This window comes from Wyeomyia smithii, chromosome 1 (assembly GCF_029784165.1).
Source record: "Wyeomyia smithii strain HCP4-BCI-WySm-NY-G18 chromosome 1, ASM2978416v1, whole genome shotgun sequence".
In the NCBI taxonomy this organism is placed as follows: Eukaryota; Metazoa; Arthropoda; class Insecta; order Diptera; family Culicidae; genus Wyeomyia; species Wyeomyia smithii.
In genome coordinates, this window is record NC_073694.1 from 152737306 (window position 1) to 152753989 (window position 16684).

General features: G+C 40.7%; 3 protein-coding genes and 1 pseudogene across 15 annotated transcripts in view; 2 read left to right on the plus strand and 2 right to left on the minus strand.

Moving 5' to 3' along the window:
- Positions 1-16684, plus strand: part of LOC129731818 (contactin-3) — a 485474-nt gene that overhangs the window by 186064 nt on the left and 282726 nt on the right. For 2 of the 13 annotated variants that reach the window (XM_055692576.1, XM_055692730.1), the window contains one exon: positions 10895-11950. The exons of the other annotated variants lie outside the window; for them this stretch is intronic. The gene's annotated coding sequence lies outside the window, so the exon portion shown is untranslated. The remainder of the gene's footprint in view (positions 1-10894; positions 11951-16684) is intronic. 13 annotated transcript variants of the gene reach the window in all.
- LOC129732386 (translationally-controlled tumor protein homolog) lies at positions 1620-2390 on the plus strand (annotated as a pseudogene).
- Positions 2708-3283, minus strand: LOC129717280 (uncharacterized). The gene has a single exon (XM_055667142.1). It carries the CDS (start codon positions 3281-3283, stop codon positions 2708-2710), a length of 576 nt encoding a protein of 191 aa, XP_055523117.1.
- LOC129717281 (uncharacterized) lies at positions 3842-7348 on the minus strand. Its single transcript, XM_055667143.1, has 3 exons — positions 7157-7348; positions 6106-6606; positions 3842-6061 (listed from the first exon to the last, which is right to left on the minus strand). Exons 1-3 carry the CDS (start codon positions 7346-7348, stop codon positions 3842-3844), a joined length of 2913 nt encoding a protein of 970 aa, XP_055523118.1.

A 16684-nucleotide genomic window follows, 5' to 3' on the forward strand; every position in this document is an offset into this window, starting at 1 on the left:
GAGTTCATTTGCGCTAATAAAACAAATCGTTTCAAAGTCTGATCGGTAGCATAGTTTAGTGTCGGCTGTGCTTGGGAAGTAAGATTAATTGCTCCGTATGATTTGTGCAATCCATGTTATTTGCCAATTTTTTTATAAGTATCTCAATCAATTGGTTATTTTCGTTACAACAACTCAATCGTAACTGATCGATTTACCAAAACCTCGATAATCTGATAAAAAATGACTGAAATATGAGCGCTTAAACTCAGCCCCCTCAGTAGTAGTAGTAGTAGTAGTAGTAGTAGTAGTAGTAGTAGTAGTAGTAGTAGTAGTAGTAGTAGTAGTAGTAGTAGTAGTAGTAGTAGTAGTAGTAGTAGTAGTAGTAGTAGTAGTAGTAGTAGTAGTAGTAGTAGTAGTAGTAGTAGTAGTAGTAGTAGTAGTAGTAGTAGTAGTAGTAGTAGTAGTAGTAGTAGTAGTAGTAGTAGTAGTAGTAGTAGTAGTAGTAGTAGTAGTAGTAGTAGTAGTAGTAGTAGTAGTAGTAGTAGTAGTAGTAGTAGTAGTAGTAGTAGTAGTAGTAGTAGTAGTAGTAGTAGTAGTAGTAGTAGTAGTAGTAGTAGTAGTAGTAGTAGTAGTAGTAGTAGTAGTAGTAGTAGTAGTAGTAGTAGTAGTAGTAGTAGTAGTAGTAGTAGTAGTAGTAGTAGTAGTAGTAGTAGTAGTAGTAGTAGTAGTAGTAGTAGTAGTAGTAGTAGTAGTAGTAGTAGTAGTAGTAGTAGTAGTAGTAGTAGTAGTAGTAGTAGTAGTAGTAGTAGTAGTAGTAGTAGTAGTAGTAGTAGTAGTAGTAGTAGTAGTAGTAGTAGTAGTAGTAGTAGTAGTAGTAGTAGTAGTAGTAGTAGTAGTAGTAGTAGTAGTAGTAGTAGTAGTAGTAGTAGTAGTAGTAGTAGTAGTAGTAGTAGTAGTAGTAGTAGTAGTAGTAGTAGTAGTAGTAGTAGTAGTAGTAGTAGTAGTAGTAGTAGTAGTAGTAGTAGTAGTAGTAGTAGTAGTAGTAGTAGTAGTAGTAGTAGTAGTAGTAGTAGTAGTAGTAGTAGTAGTAGTAGTAGTAGTAGTAGTAGTAGTAGTAGTAGTAGTAGTAGTAGTAGTAGTAGTAGTAGTAGTAGTAGTAGTAGTAGTAGTAGTAGTAGTAGTAGTAGTAGTAGTAGTAGTAGTAGTAGTAGTAGTAGTAGTAGTAGTAGTAGTAGTAGTAGTAGTAGTAGTAGTAGTAGTAGTAGTAGTAGTAGTAGTAGTAGTAGTAGTAGTAGTAGTAGTAGTAGTAGTAGTAGTAGTAGTAGTAGTAGTAGTAGTAGTAGTAGTAGTAGTAGTAGTAGTAGTAGTAGTAGTAGTAGTAGTAGTAGTAGTAGTAGTAGTAGTAGTAGTAGTAGTAGTAGTAGTAGTAGTAGTAGTAGTAGTAGTAGTTGTTGTTGTTGTTGTAGTAGTAGTAGTAGTAGTAGTAGTAGTAGTAGTAGTAGTAGTAGTAGTAGTAGTAGTAGTAGTAGTAGTAGTAGTAGTAGTAGTAGTAGTAGTAGTAGTAGTAGTAGTAGTAGTAGTAGTAGTTGTTGTTGTTGTTGTTGTTGTAGTAGTAGTAGTAGTAGTAGTAGTTTTTCCGGCGAGATCCTCAGGTGGACGTAACGTAGTTTTTATAATTTTAGCCGTAAAATTTTCTCCATCTTCCTACAATGAAAATCTGGAAGGATATTTTCACCGGTGACGAGATGTTCTCGGACACATACAAGCTAAAGCTGGTTGACGATGTGATGTTCGAGGTTTACGGCAATGTGTCGCGCACCCTCGGGGATGTCCAGCTGGACGGCGCAAATCCCCCTGCAGAAGAGGCTGAAGAAGGTACCGATAACGCCACCGAATCAGGTGTCGACATCGTGCTGAATCATCGTTTGGTAGAGACTGGATTTGGCGACAAGAAACAGTTCATCACCTACCTGAAGGACTACATGAAATTAATCCCAGCGAGGTGGAAGTATTCAAGACCAACATCAACAAATTCATGGAGGACCTTCTGGGACGTTTCAAGGATTTGCAGTTCTTCACCGGCGAATCAATGGACTGCGATGGATTGATTGCCATGCTCGAGTACCGTAATATCGATGGCGAGAGCACGCCGGTTCTGCTATGCTTCAAACACGGCCTGGAGAAGGAGAAATTCTAGACTAATTGTACAGCACCCTGCCTGCTCTGCTAGTTCATAGGTCTGTTTTTCCTTTCGACCGGTTCAGTTTATTTTTTTTAAACCAATTCAAATCAATCTCTCACTGTAAAGTCTATCGCTTCCTATTTATGTGCGGCTACAGCGCAAGGTTTTTTTTACCAAACTAGTTTCAATCAAAAGAAAATTACAGTCTGATAATGATGAGTGACGATCTTTTTTTTTATCGCACGCTTAGCCTGGGGGCTAATAGCGGTCTCGATCAACTAGATTAGTTGAGAGAATTCGTTATCGATATTGTTTTTGGCACATTTTGCATGTGTAGGATAAGTACAACGATACACCGTGCCCCAATGCTGAGTCGAGAAAATTTCTAGCTCGAAAAGATCCTCGACTCGATCGGGAATCGAAACCGATATCACAACCGTGTGGGAGAGCTAGCCGACCGACATCGCTAACCACAGAGCCACGGGAACCACCACGACGATCTTTTAGCGACCACATAATTCCAATGGAGTAATAACGTATCGGTTAAGCTTTGTTACTGTTACGGAAATGCAGAAGGCAAACACTAGACAATCTTAACGAAGAATTCCCTTGACCATCTAATACTCGTAAAAATGCGGCTAATTTTTTTTTTGTGTTTTTGCTATCCTCGTATGAGACTGTCGAGTTCACAAGCACCTTGAGAAGCTTTGTTTTCGCCGACCGTACAGCAGCCTCCCACAGGCCACCGAAATGTGGTGCTCCGGGTGGAATAAACTTCCACTGCATGCCCTCGTCCGCGCACTCCATGGCAACTGTTTGATGATGCCTTTTAGTCTTTAGGTTGTTGAGAAGCTCCTTCATCTGATTTCTGGCTCCAATAAAGTTTGTGCCGTTATCCGACCACAACGTGGCACACTTTCCTCGACGTGCGGTGAATCTTCGTAAAGCCTGGATGAATCGTGCCGTCGAAAGGTCTGTTACTAGCTCCAAATGTGTTGCCTTCGTCGTGAAGCAGACAAAGACAGAAACATACGCCTTCATCGCATTGCGACGATATCCTTGTTTGATATAAACTGGCCCAAAATAATCGACCCCTGTGGTCGAAAATGGTCTCGCCATCGTTGCTCTGGATGCCGGTAAGTCAGCCATAAACTTCTGAATCAATTTGGGTCGCATACGGTAGCACCGCATACATTGATGACAAACTGTTCTCGCTACATTTTTCCCGCCCAAGGGCCAGTATTGAAGCCGAACAGTACTCAATAATAATTGTGGACCAGCGTGCATAAGTTTCATATGGTAGCATTGGAAGAGCAATTTGGTAAGCAAATGTTTTGCGGGAAGTACAATAGGGTGCTTCGCATCATCAGACTCTCTCGATTGCCCTAACCTCCCCCCGACCCTCAATAAACCATCTTCCGCAATGAAGGGATTGTACCAACGCAGGGGTGATGAACGTGGTACGCATTCTTTCTTCGCCAATGCCTTGAGCTCATTGGGGAATGTTTCTGCTTGGACCCCTTGGATGACTTTGTTTTCTGCCTGTCGAAGCTCTGCTGTTGTTAATGGTCCATCCTGTCGATTTTCTTTACTTCTTAGCCACCGATTGCTTAGGTATCGCCGCCAGTATGCCGTTCGTCGAACTAAAGTGTTGTAATTGGAAAACTGTGTTAAATATCATTCAAAAAAGCTAGGATTTTGTGGAGCCACCGCCAACACCACATGTATCTTCTCCTCGCCCAGGTTCTCAGGTGACAGCGTCTGTGGTTCCGGCCAATGTTGCGTACCTTTGGATAGCCATTCGGGTCCCATCCACCATAAGTTGTTGTTGATAATATCTTCTGGCCTAACTCCCCTAGACACAAGATCAGCCGAATTATGTTCCCCGGGCACATGATTCCAATGGCAGTTTTCAGTCAGCAATTGAATCTTGGACACGCAATTCGCCACAAACGTTGTCCAAGTTGAAGGTGTCGCAAGCAACCAACGTAGCACTGTTGTTGAGTCAGTCCAGAAGAAAACTTCTACTAAACACCTGACTGAATCTTTCACCTTTGAAAACAATTCAGCTGCCTCAATCCTTGTTGGCAAGGGAGAGTCCCAAGACAATTTATTCCCCTCTTGATCTTCCAAACGCCAAAGTAGTTGCATAAAAAATTTGGCTCGAGTAATCACCGCTCCGATAAGTCCTAACGGGTCGAATAAAGTGGCTATTATTGAGAGAATTTTCCTTTTCGTAAAGTGTAGGTCCGGTGTCAGAGGCGGTATGTGGAAGCGAAACCGAAAAACATCTGTCTTCGGCATCCAAATTAAACCCAACGTTTTAACCATGGGATCTAGATTAATTTCATCGTCGACCTGTATAGAGAGGTCCTCTGCCGGTAAACCTTCGAGCACGGTCTCACAACTAGAAGCAAATTTCCGCAACCGAAATCCATCTCGGCGTAACATCTCCTGCAACTGAACTCGTAGTTCTTTAGCTGTATCTGGATCGTTCGCTTCTGTTATCACATCATCCATATAACAATCCTCCTTAACTGATTTCGAGGCCAGTGGGAATCGGTGCTGCTCATCTGAAGCCAACTGCACAAGTACCCTGGTTGCCAAAAATGGTGCCGGCTTTGTGCCATACGTAACAGTTGCTAGTTCGTATATGGAAATCGGAACGTTTGGTGAGGGACGCCACAAAATGGACTGAAGCCGCCGATCCTCGGGGCGAATTTCGATTTGCCGAAACATCTTTTCGATGTCGGCGACCACCATAATCTGACGTGTACGACTCCGAAGTATAATTGAGCGCAAATCTTCCTGAATAACAGGGCCTACCAGCAAACTGTCGTTCAAAGAAATATTGGTAGATGTTTTTGCGGAGGCGTCAAACACCACCCGCACCTTAGTAGTTGTGCTGTCTTCCTTCACCACTGGGTGATGTGGGAGGAAGCATCGCTTAACGTTCGCATTGTGTTCATCGGGTATCAAATGCATGTGGCCCATGGATTCATATTCGCTCATGAAGGCTGCATATTGCTCTCGCAGATTTTGATCTCGTTCTAAACGTCTCTCCAACTGCATGAATATCCGTTCTGCTATAGTTTTCGAATCATCAAGCTGGGATAGCACCTCACTATTCCTCGAATAGGACACCGTGTATCGACCAGAACCTTGCCGTTGTGTAGTTTGTGTAAAATATTCCATGCACCTAGCCTCCTCGGGAGAGTGATTGTAATCTTGACCGATGTCTTCAGTTTCCCAAAACTTTTCCAGTAAAGAATCTAGCTTATTACTGATTGCGATGTCGCTAATTACAGACTTGATAGGACTATCCACCAAATATTTGCCCGTAACAACCCAGCCAAACACCGAATCCACCAGTGAAGGGAAGGTATCCCCTAATCGGATTTTACGACCAGTTATAAAAAAGTCGAAAAAGGCTTCAGCTCCCAATACCAAGTCAACTGAACCACCTTTGAAAAATGTTGGATCTGCCAGTTCGATCCCGTTGGCTAGTTTCCATTTGTTTATATCGACCGATGATGAAGTCATTTGAGCAGCGATTTTCGGGAGAATGTACATATCCATCGGCTGAGAGAAATCCGTTAATCTCGAATGTACTTTCACAGTAATTTTGCCCTGGACCCTGGTAGCCAAACCTTGGATGCCAACGACTTCAACCATGCATCGGTGTTCCTTAACCGTAAGTAGTTTCCGCACTCTATTGCTGATCAAATTGCATTCCGCAGCACTGTCCAACAATGCTCTGGCATGAACCTGTTCACCTCGATCATCTTCCAGAGTGACAATCGCAGTGAGCAAAAATACACCCGTCGATGAACCAGCCGCTGCGTTGCAGGCCACCCTGCTAGTGGTCGCCAAGTTGACCACTTTGGATTCAGCTAGCTTTCACCCAAAGCTGTCGGTGACGGTTTTGGTTTATTATTCACGTTCGGTTTCTCATCGGTTGGTTTACCCTTGAAGCACACTAGCGTGTAATGTTTCCCTTTGCATTGCTTACAAGTGAATTTGGAACTGCATTCTCTCGCATGATGACCACGGCGATAGCAATTTCGACACAGGGAACGATTTCTAAGTAGTGCATCTCGGTCGGAAACGTTCATTTTTTGAAACGATGGGCATTGATAGAGAGGGTGATTATCCGAGCAGCAAACACATTTACTGCTACCCGATGACTGTTGAATCGATGCACTGTATGCCTTAACCGAGGTTGGTCCCTTTGGATGTTTAGGCTGTGTATATTCTACCTTATGTTCATTGGACTTGATAGGCAATGATTCCAGAATTCTGACTCTACGTTGCAAGAACTCAAGCAGCTCCTTAACCGTATCCGATTCCTTAGACAAATAAAATTCTTCCCATGCTCTACGCGTGCCATGATCCAAGCGCGAACATAGAAGATGAACCAATAGCATATCCTTATAATCAGCCTGTTGAGGGGTGACTTGATCGAGTGACTTAATAGTTTTTTCGAAAGTATCCAGAAGGGTATGTAACTCATTAGCCGATTCTCTCCTAACCGTTGGTAACTCGAAGAGAGCTTGAACCTGTCGTTTGCGGAGAACCTTCGTATTCGAATATCGCTTCGTTAGTAATTCCCAAGCAACGGTATAATTTGCCTTAATGAGAGGGAGAGAATCTATAACCGATAGCGCTTCCCCTTCTAGCTGGCTACGCAACTAGTGGAACTTTTCTATCTCAGGAAGATCAGTCTGTCAATGAATCAGTGACGTAAAGAGATCACAAAACGTAAGCCATTCGTCTATTTTGCCACTGAATTTTGGAAGGGTAATTTGGGGCAATCGCACATGAGGGGGTATTATCGAGAGAGCGAGTAGTCTGATTTAATATGGTTTGATCAAAATCTTCCTTTTGCTTACCAATGAGAAATGTTTTTAGCTCGTAGAACCGATTTTCAAAGTCGATGCGATCCTTCACGAAACTGTCCGTATCGGCAATCGATTATTCGTGGGACTCAACGTCGTTAATAGCCTCGTTCATTCTGTCCCACATTCGATCTAGCTGCTCCAGTCGTACGTCGACCTCCGCCATTTTCGTATCATCCCGGTGCTGTTCCAGAAATCGACACATATTGCCGAACGACGTCTGCAGTCCGCGTAGCTTCGTTTGTAGTGACTTCAGCTGCGGTGATTTGTGTTTAGCAGCAGGCATAGTGTGTTCCTCAAAAATGAAACCAAAGTAGCAAAGTTTGGGGAGTAAAAGTATTTGGAGAGCCAATTACCTGATGGCTCTTGAATATGAGCCTTTTTTATACTAAAGATGCTCCTCGAACAAACTCCAACTCAACCGATTGTCAGATGTCGATCAGCTAATATTGATTGTACACGACTGGGAACGCGGGTATCCTCTCGTATCAATTTATTTCCAATTGCAGCTCGTTTCCTCCAGGTAAGTAAGTGTAGCACAGCGATGAATTAATCCAAAATCGAGTCGCGAAAACCTGGGTGTCCACAAAACGAAAGACCGCGAGCACTGGGATTTGGATTGTAGGTTATTGGAATCGCACTCATCGATTTTTACTGAGGAATTGGGCCTTGTATAAATAGTTCCGTGGGGTTTCCTCTAGTGAATAAACCGACGCCAATTAGAAAGATGGCGTCTCCTGCTGGGCAATCCGTGATTAGTTTTAACTTCCTATAGCGATGACTGATGTCTATTGGATTGGGTAATTGGGTTCCTTCATCCGGTTCGAAGGACCAGTTGTCCGATAGCTCTTAAGGGTCCGAAATTGGTTGGATAGACATCAGCCAACGGAAAACGGCTTCCAGCCAAACGTATTTTTTCAGCACTCGCGGGGGACGGGATTTCACATCGGTGAAGAATACACTTTCTTTAATTCAAACCAACACCGTGCTAATACTATTATTTTATTAACTATTTCACTTAATTCTAATGAACATATTGACGTTATTTAATCGAACCAGTAGCGAATGAGAAGAAAAATCTTCTGCGCTAAGCGCTTTTATAGACTCGAACCCAAGCCAAAATTAACCGCGAATTAGAATCGCAGCCAGTTGATGCAGTTCCTTCTGTCACACGGTTGTCATGTTGATCTACTGAGCTACTTGCATCGCGCCGGGGGGAATACGCCCGCTCCAATAGGGTGGGTCACCAACAGGGTGGTTTTCGACCCATCAGATTGTAGTGAGACTTTCATGGATATGGCATTCCATAGTTCATTGTGATTTTGTTGCTGTTACTTCGAACGAAGAAATTTTTTATTTCGCTGAAATGTCGGTTGAAAAAAATGTAATGTAAATAAAATTAGTCGTTTCTCGGAAAAGTCGAAGATATGTCGAAGATATTTCCAAAGCCGCAATAAAAAAAGAATCTGTGAGGTTTCACGGACAAGACTCAAAAGATAATCACCAGAGCAAGGGATGAAATGGTGTCAACCCCATTCAGTTGATTCACTGTACAATTTTACTGATTCAGATCAATCACGGAGTGCAACCATTGATATGTGCAGTCAGTCCAGCCAAGCTAAGCTAAGCTAAGAGCAAGGGATGAAATGGTGATCAGCACAACAAACGAATGACGAAATTCAATTTTGGTCTATGAATATTTGCTGTCATTTGTTGGAAGTATTTTAGGGGCTTTAAGTTTCTTGGATATTCTTACATAAAGTGGCTCTAACTTTAAATGTTTACTGCTTAGAGTAATTCCTTTTAATTCATTCGCAAGATGATTTTTTTTTCTTGAGATGCAGCTTATACATGTCTGAATAAACGTAAAAAATAATATTCTGTAAGCAAAAGTGTTTAAAACTAGTACTGATTTTAACGTAACGTATGAGGAAAAAATCCGAACAAACTTTCAATTCCAAATTAAAATCTTGCGCAACTTATTTGTCTATACTTGTTTGTTTATTCGAGTAATGTAACTCATTTACAAACCTCATAGGTAAAACTCAGCTCCACATCGCGCTGATTTCCTGATCCTCTGGGGTACTTGCTTTATAACTTCCTGAATTCCGGATGTTTCAATTGCTTTGAGCTCGATCTTGATTTTTCTTTCAAACAATCGACGTTTTTTGCTCTGTAACCTTTATGGTAGACCATTCGCTTCAAATTTGCTCAGAAAGTTTCAATAGACTGCAGCTGTGGCACATTTTGAGGATTATTTCCTTTCGGAATAAACCCGATATTGCCTTGCCGCAAATTCGCTAAAGTTGCATTAGCATAGTTTGACAATGCAAGGTCTGGCCAAAACACTACTTTGTAATTTTCATGGTACTTATATTTAAAGTTTTAAACCAATTTCATGCAGATACTTGTTTACCGTCTTTGAATCAATCGAATATTTATTGCCCAGCTCACGATATGGTTACGCCGACCGACCAGTGGTTTCCGCCCTTTATTTCGCTCGAACTTTGCACTCTCGCAAAGCGCATTTTCGTCCGGAACCAGATTTTTATTTGGAGGTATTTTCATTCTCGAAGAGTTAGTCAATAATGTATGTACCTGTTTTTATCTATATCCAAGAACTTTAGAAAAGTGAAACACTTCACTTTTAGATTTTTCTTCATTTCGCTCACAAAAATTGCAAATCAATTTACGACGATCTTATTCCGACCACGCCTTTTTCCCAACTAATCGTCACTTGAAAGAATCGACTAATCGTGTTACCAGTTATATAAAAGTGGATCTTCATTTTGTGGAAAAGGATTTTTCGATTTGTGCAGCACTTCAAAATCGTAGACCAATTCAAAAGTTGTTCGGATTTTTTTCCTCACACGTTTTCTTGATGTTTTCTCACAGAAAAACGTGATTAACATTATTGTTTTAGAGCTCAAATTGAAAATATACCATGTTCTGTTGAAAACAAAACACTGCAATTGGAATAAATTGGAATAAATTGAAACAGGGTTGAGCTTGGAACGTCAGCTCGTTGTTAGAAAATTGCAATAAATTTTACCAAATCCCAAAACCGTCGAGTTCACTTCCAAAATTGAACACGCTTAAATACCCGTAGCCTATCGTCAGCGATGTTTTACATAAACCATCAACAGCCGCCGATCCGACATTTATTCAGAATAAAATTCAAGTGCCACGATTTGCATACAGCGTCTCTGTCAGCGTCGTGACTAAAGACTGTTTAATTCACTACACACAATAGGCTTCTGCAGTATTGGAATGAAAACAAAATGTACAAATTTAATCCAACTGTAAATCACCAGCAATGACTGTCCCGCCGCTGCAGTGATCCCATCTGGGCCGGAAATCCTCCGGTATGTAATTAGAAACGCATCAATTCCCGTCCTCATCTGCTCCCGTCTAGCCTCGCGATGTCCTAGTACGTACGGGTCTACTTGACAAGAGCCGACGGTGTGGAGATTTACGATGTTTACAGTCGGTCTAAAAAAAATCGTAATGAGCATACCGGAGGACCGGTAATTTGTAAACAATTGACAGTTTTTCACCCACGAAAACGGAATCGTGTGCCGCCGGTTGACTTTTGATGATCTTTGGTTGTCTGCTGCTGTCTGTCCCTAGAAAAAAGTCCCTATTCACGCAAACGCTACAGCGAGTGCTATATATATATGAGATGAGTGTGCGTAGGAAAGAAGGAAATTAAATAATTCCTCTCGGAAACTTCAGAATAAAAACAACTCTTATTGCCACATAGCAATCCCATCAATCGCGCGCTACCTAGCGGTCGCCTATTTTGACTATTTTTTTCCTTTTTCCCTTCTAGTTTTTTATAGTTTCAGGATTACTCCCTAACAACCAACGCCAGCCGAGACCAGTGAGCATAAAAACTATACCAACAAACAAACCGAGTGAACGAAAACACAAGAAATAGCACTAAAACTAAGAATAAGAACACCCGATAGGCCAGTTAAGCAAAGCGGCCGCATTTGGTTGGGGAGAATGTGCGTAGCCGGAGCAGAGCAGCAGATATTCAGTCGGAGGACGTCGTCTCGGTCGGTCGAGTCGCGAAGGAGCACACAACAGCCGCCTAGCGCGATCGGTTGGTGTTAGAAGACTCGCCGCATCCCTCGTTGCGTTCCTGTGTCCGTCCATTTGTGCTGCTGCTTCCCATTCGAATTCGTCACTCGCCGCGTGATCGTGTTTGTGACAGTAGCGCGGATAATGGCGTGAAATGGGACAGGAGCGAATATAATAACAAAAACAACACACGGCTACTGACGCTAATTAGTGCACACTGGTGTGTAGGGTGAAGAGTGTAAAAAAGGCAAATTAATGCAGTGGAAGTAGAAGTGAAAATAAAACAAAGCCCAGTGAAAGTGCGTTGAATGCCATACTAGAGGGAAGGTGTATTCAGGGGGTGGTGATGGTGAGAAGTTTCAGGCAGAAGTGTGACCAAGCTAAGTGAAACACGTAGCATTAATCTTACGGCTGAATCGCAGGGAGTCAGAATAAATAAATAAATAAAAAAAAAACAACAAAATACTGAAATACGAAAATGAAAATGTTGGCAACAGCTGCAGTGCTACCGCCGTCGTCGTTTTTGGTTTTTGTCGCCAGAAGGCGAGCCAATTCGCACCGAGACGAAGCTTACTTGAGCAATGGAGGCAGTTACAGAAGCCTAATACATAGAAAAGGTAGTGATGCGGTTATGCTGCTGTAGCCGTCGAGCTGCGGTCTGCGTTGCCCGATAGTGTCGTCCGAGCGTGTGGTGCGGTGCTCCGATGTGTACCGGAAGAGTTTTGTTCTACCATCGGCCACAAAGTTCCTTGTGGTGTTTTGAATTCGCCGTATCCAGCGGGTGTGGTGGTTAAAGCGAGAGGTGAGCGAGGGTTGGGCTGATCGTTTAAGTTACGACTTTGACAGGGGGGAGTCTTTGCAGGTTTCCTGCAGTTACCTGCAGCAAAAAACAGAGAACAGCAGAGTGTGCATATTCATATTTCACGTGGTTGTGTGTCACGAGTCACTGAATAGACTCTTAGATACTGCGTAAAGTCATAAAAAGCGTCTAAAGTTATTATGGGATGTAACGCGGTATCTTCGCTATTTTTGTTTTTTTTTTCTTTTATTGGAAATGCGAATTAATTTCAGCACGAATTGATTGCGGATAGTTCCATAAAAGTTTTATCCTGACAACATCCATGGGAAGCGTGATAAAGGTCGAAAAAAATCACAGGAGGGTTGTGTGCAAAGCCACGACCGCAAGGCTGAAGTAAAATACTTTTACAAGAAAAATAACCCGGCTGCTTGCGTGTCAGTCATTTTTTCTAGTAAATAAAGGTTGACTAATCAGATCAATCGAATTTTGCGCTTTAACAAGGATTGACCATTTTCAATAATATAGTTAGTTGCTTGTCATGATTGGGGCTTGACGATTTTCAAACTTTGGTTATGCGAAAAATTAATTTTTATGCAGATAATGAAAATTTTTCAGTGAGCGGGGGCCTAGTGTGGTTGGTAACGTCTCCGCCAACCACGCTCGACGCCTGGGTTCGAATCCCACCGCCGACATAGGTGTCGATGGTTGTGAGGTTGCGTGATCCACTCACAACCAACCCAACTGGTCTAGATTCAATCCTAGCCGACACCGGGAGATTTTCTGAGGCGAAAAATCTCTGGGATCACGCCTTCCATCGCATGAGGAAGTAAAGCCGTTGGCGCCGGTCCGTTAATAAACGGGTCGTGAGTTAGGGTCCTGGGTGTGGAGTCGCCTCCCTGGGCGTCGGTGATTGGCCACAACAGTGGCGGAACAGTGGCGGAACGATTTTTCGGATGTCGTGCTCATAACTGAAGAAAAAGATAGTTCAGTACGTTCTGAGACACGGATCCGCTATCGTTGGTATCCACTGCACTGCTACTGCTGCTGTTAAGGGAGGACTACTGTTGTCGCTGTCTAGAACTATTATGAGCGGCTTCGGCTGAGAGAAGTATTCTATTTCAAAATATGTTTAAAATAACCATGAATGTCAAGAATTAGAAGGTAGGGATAATAGATGGCTGTAGTGGGCCACGGTACTCCCACAGACCGTAATTATATAAAAAATGCACCAAAGAATCTGAGTACACCATTCGATTCGTTATGACGTCCAGAATCTCTGGTTAAAATTTCAAAATCATCGTAGGTACGTTTTGAGTAATGCTATTTTAAGGTCGTAAAGTACAAAAAGTGATATAAAAACGACGAAATACTTGTTGTAAAGCACGTTTTTCAACCACCATTTTATGATATAACTTCCAAAATAGTTTCTACACATTCAAGACTACTTTTGGCGTTTTTGGTTTTTCGATCAATCCACCTAACAGTTAAGTGAAAAAAATATTTTTCCTAACTTTCAATATACCAGATTGCTTTCTTCTGCAAAGTTGTGAAAAAATTTAAAAGAAAAACAATTGCTGTATACTGCGATGTCCTATCTGTACGTTGGACACGACAAAATAGAGTTTTTTGTGGAACACCACTTATTAAAATCAGTTTTTTGTCTATAATTTTACCTGTAATTGTCAAAACGTACAGATAGGATATCGTAGTATTCAGCAATTGTTTTTCTTTTTGTAGTTTTTTTTCATTTGCATATTAGGATGTCCAGTCTTAGAATTGGGTCACAATAATTTTAATTTTATGTATTTCCCAGAAGAACCAAAAATTTTACGTTATACGTTCCAAATTGCTTGGTCGCAAGTGATCGAATTCTTCAGAGCTTGTTAGTAGATACCCAAACCTTGAAAATTAATATCAAACCCGACAGTTGTAAAAAGATGCTGTCCAGTAAAGTTGAAAATGACATTTGTTTCTTATTTTCTATTTTTTGTTATGCTTTATCTCCTTATTCCCACCTATAAAGCCACTTAACCCCTAGTGCCCGTAGCTCAGTGACTTCAACGAGTTTTCTCGTAAACATAACGTTAAAGCGATGAACTTCAGCGAGCAATTATTACACGACACTCTGACGTAAGCTGACGCATTTCTACACTAGCTAGAGGCTCCAAACTTTACAGGAATGGTTAAAATGCTATAATCTCTTTAGGACAACTTGTTTTCAACTCAGTGAAACATTTTTTCGTCGTTGTTGAATCCTCCTTTTGTACCCCATTCTACTCCTAGCTACATTTAGTCCCGATCAAATAACACTGGTCAACACTGGTTTAGCCCTAGTGTTGAAACTGGAAAAACTTAGGATTATTGCATTTAACCAAATTTCTGTAAATTGTGAAAACAAAAAATAAGGAAGGTAAAATTTTCCTATTTGATTTCTTTTTATTCGTTTTTTTCTGTGTACACATATTTTCCTTTGAATGGAAAAAATATTATCTACAACTTTGCTGAAGACACTATTCCGGTCAAATAAACCATTCTGGCTCAAAATTATTTTTTATCATTAATAGGCATTAATCCTGAAATTCGATATCCGTTAGCACAAGGAAATGCTCTGAGCCGAGTGCCTATTCATGATAAACATGTTTTTGGAACAAAAATGGTCTGTTTGATCGATGTAGTCTCTTCAGCAAAGTTGTTGATAGTAATTTTGTCCATCCGAATAAGTAAAAAAATGTAAAAACTTTAACATTTTTGTTTTTTATATCTCTAAGTTCCGAAAATTATCAATTTTTAGCTTACCTCTTGTAATTTTCGTAGAAAGGAATTAAATTTTTTTTACCAGTGGGTTTTTAACAAATAAAATTTATAGTTATATTTTTGTGCAATTTTCTTGTAGGTTTCTCTCACGGTGTGTATGTTTCTGTGAGGACAAAATTACTGTCTCCTGCTTTGCTCAATTAAACAAACCTTTGCAACTTTATTGTTGTTGTTGTTTATTGTATGCTGTTAAAATCATGTGACACATGGTGGTCTTAATGATAAAATGACTGAAGGCTATTACAAATATTAACACACAGTCTACGATAATCTTTAACAGCTTAAATTCGCCCGCAAAAAACACGGCAATTTTCTGGTAGTCTCAACGATGCGTCATTTATGTACAAGGCGAAAAGCAGTGGTCCTTAATTACTGCCTTGCGGTACAACCGATAAAGTCGAAAAACATACCGCTTGTTGTGATTCAATCCTAACGTGAAGCGTTCAATCCACCAAATAGGATTTTACCCGTACGATAGCAGAAACTGCGCCTAGTTTTTTTCCATCTCAGCGGGCGGGATTCTTTGGTCAACGCGATCAAATGCTGCCTTCAGATTCATATGACCTGCGTCGATTTCAACAGCTTCGGTCATATTCTATAGGCAGGTAGCGGTAAATTGTATAAGATTGGTAACAGTAGAGCGTTTTGAAAAGAAACTGTGTGGGTATATCGAGAAATACTGCTTGCAGCTAGAGAAGAGAGCATTATAGATGATTACCGTTAACTGGGGTGACTTTGGTCACTCTACCTCTTTTTTGAATTTGTCATAAAAAACGCTCGTAGAGCTTGAGATTTTTCGTAACCTTCATTGATTGTGTTTAGATATGTCTACATTGCTACTATTCATGCATTTCCTTAGCGTTTCGCATACTAAAATATAGATTGAAAATGATGTGGATTTTGAGCCATTTTTATCGCATACAAACAATCGATTCGAGCAGATACAAAAAAAAAACAAGCTACGATACGTAAAGTTTGTTTATTTTATTCCCATATTAGTTCTTAAGATAAGAAAATATTAATACAACGATTTTCATTATTATTTTTGATTTTTTTCTCAAAGACAATGTTGAATCCTAATAGTCTTGACAGTGTATTACATATTTTTTCTTACCGACCACCCAAGACGTAACGTAACATGCAACTTTGGACCATTAAATGAGTTATATTCCACGTGGATTAGTTTTTGGTGATTTTGGACCCCCTTCTCTCTCAATGGACAATCGTTCATAGTGATCAAAGTCACCCCGGAATGATGATTAATGTAAAAATATTAAAGCATATTCAGAAACAGCAGAATTATTGCTTAAGTTCTAAAGTAATGACTGGATTTTTCTCAATGCATGTCAGTACTCATTTTAAAATTATCTAAACAATTTTTATTCAGTATATTCTTAAAATATTTAAGATATATAAAAAAAGTGATCAAAGTCACCCCAGTTTACGGTACCTCAAATACTTTCGAACAAGGAGTTATGACTCTGTAATTCTATACATCGCGTTTGTCACGAAAGTATAATAATAAAATCCCAACAAAAGTTTTTCCAGACGATAAATCCTCTGTGGGCCCATCGATTGAATGTAAATTGTTCGCTGATCATGTTTCTATCATTTTCAATACAACTGCTGCTACCACTGATGAAACTGTACTCGCCGCTTCAAATATCCCATTAAACATGACTAACGTTTCTGAGATAACTGAGAAAGCGCTACTAAAGGCCGAGAAACGGTTGAATACCTCCAATGCTCCAGGACCTGCACCTGATGGTATCCCTGCTGTCGTATACAAAAAACTGCACAAGTGAGCTTGTAATCCACTAGCAAACATATTTAATTGGTCTTTACGACAAGACAATTTCCCAGCTCTTTGGAAAAACTCGCAGATTACGTCTTTTTTCAGAGCCTCTTTCGTACTGTTTCAGA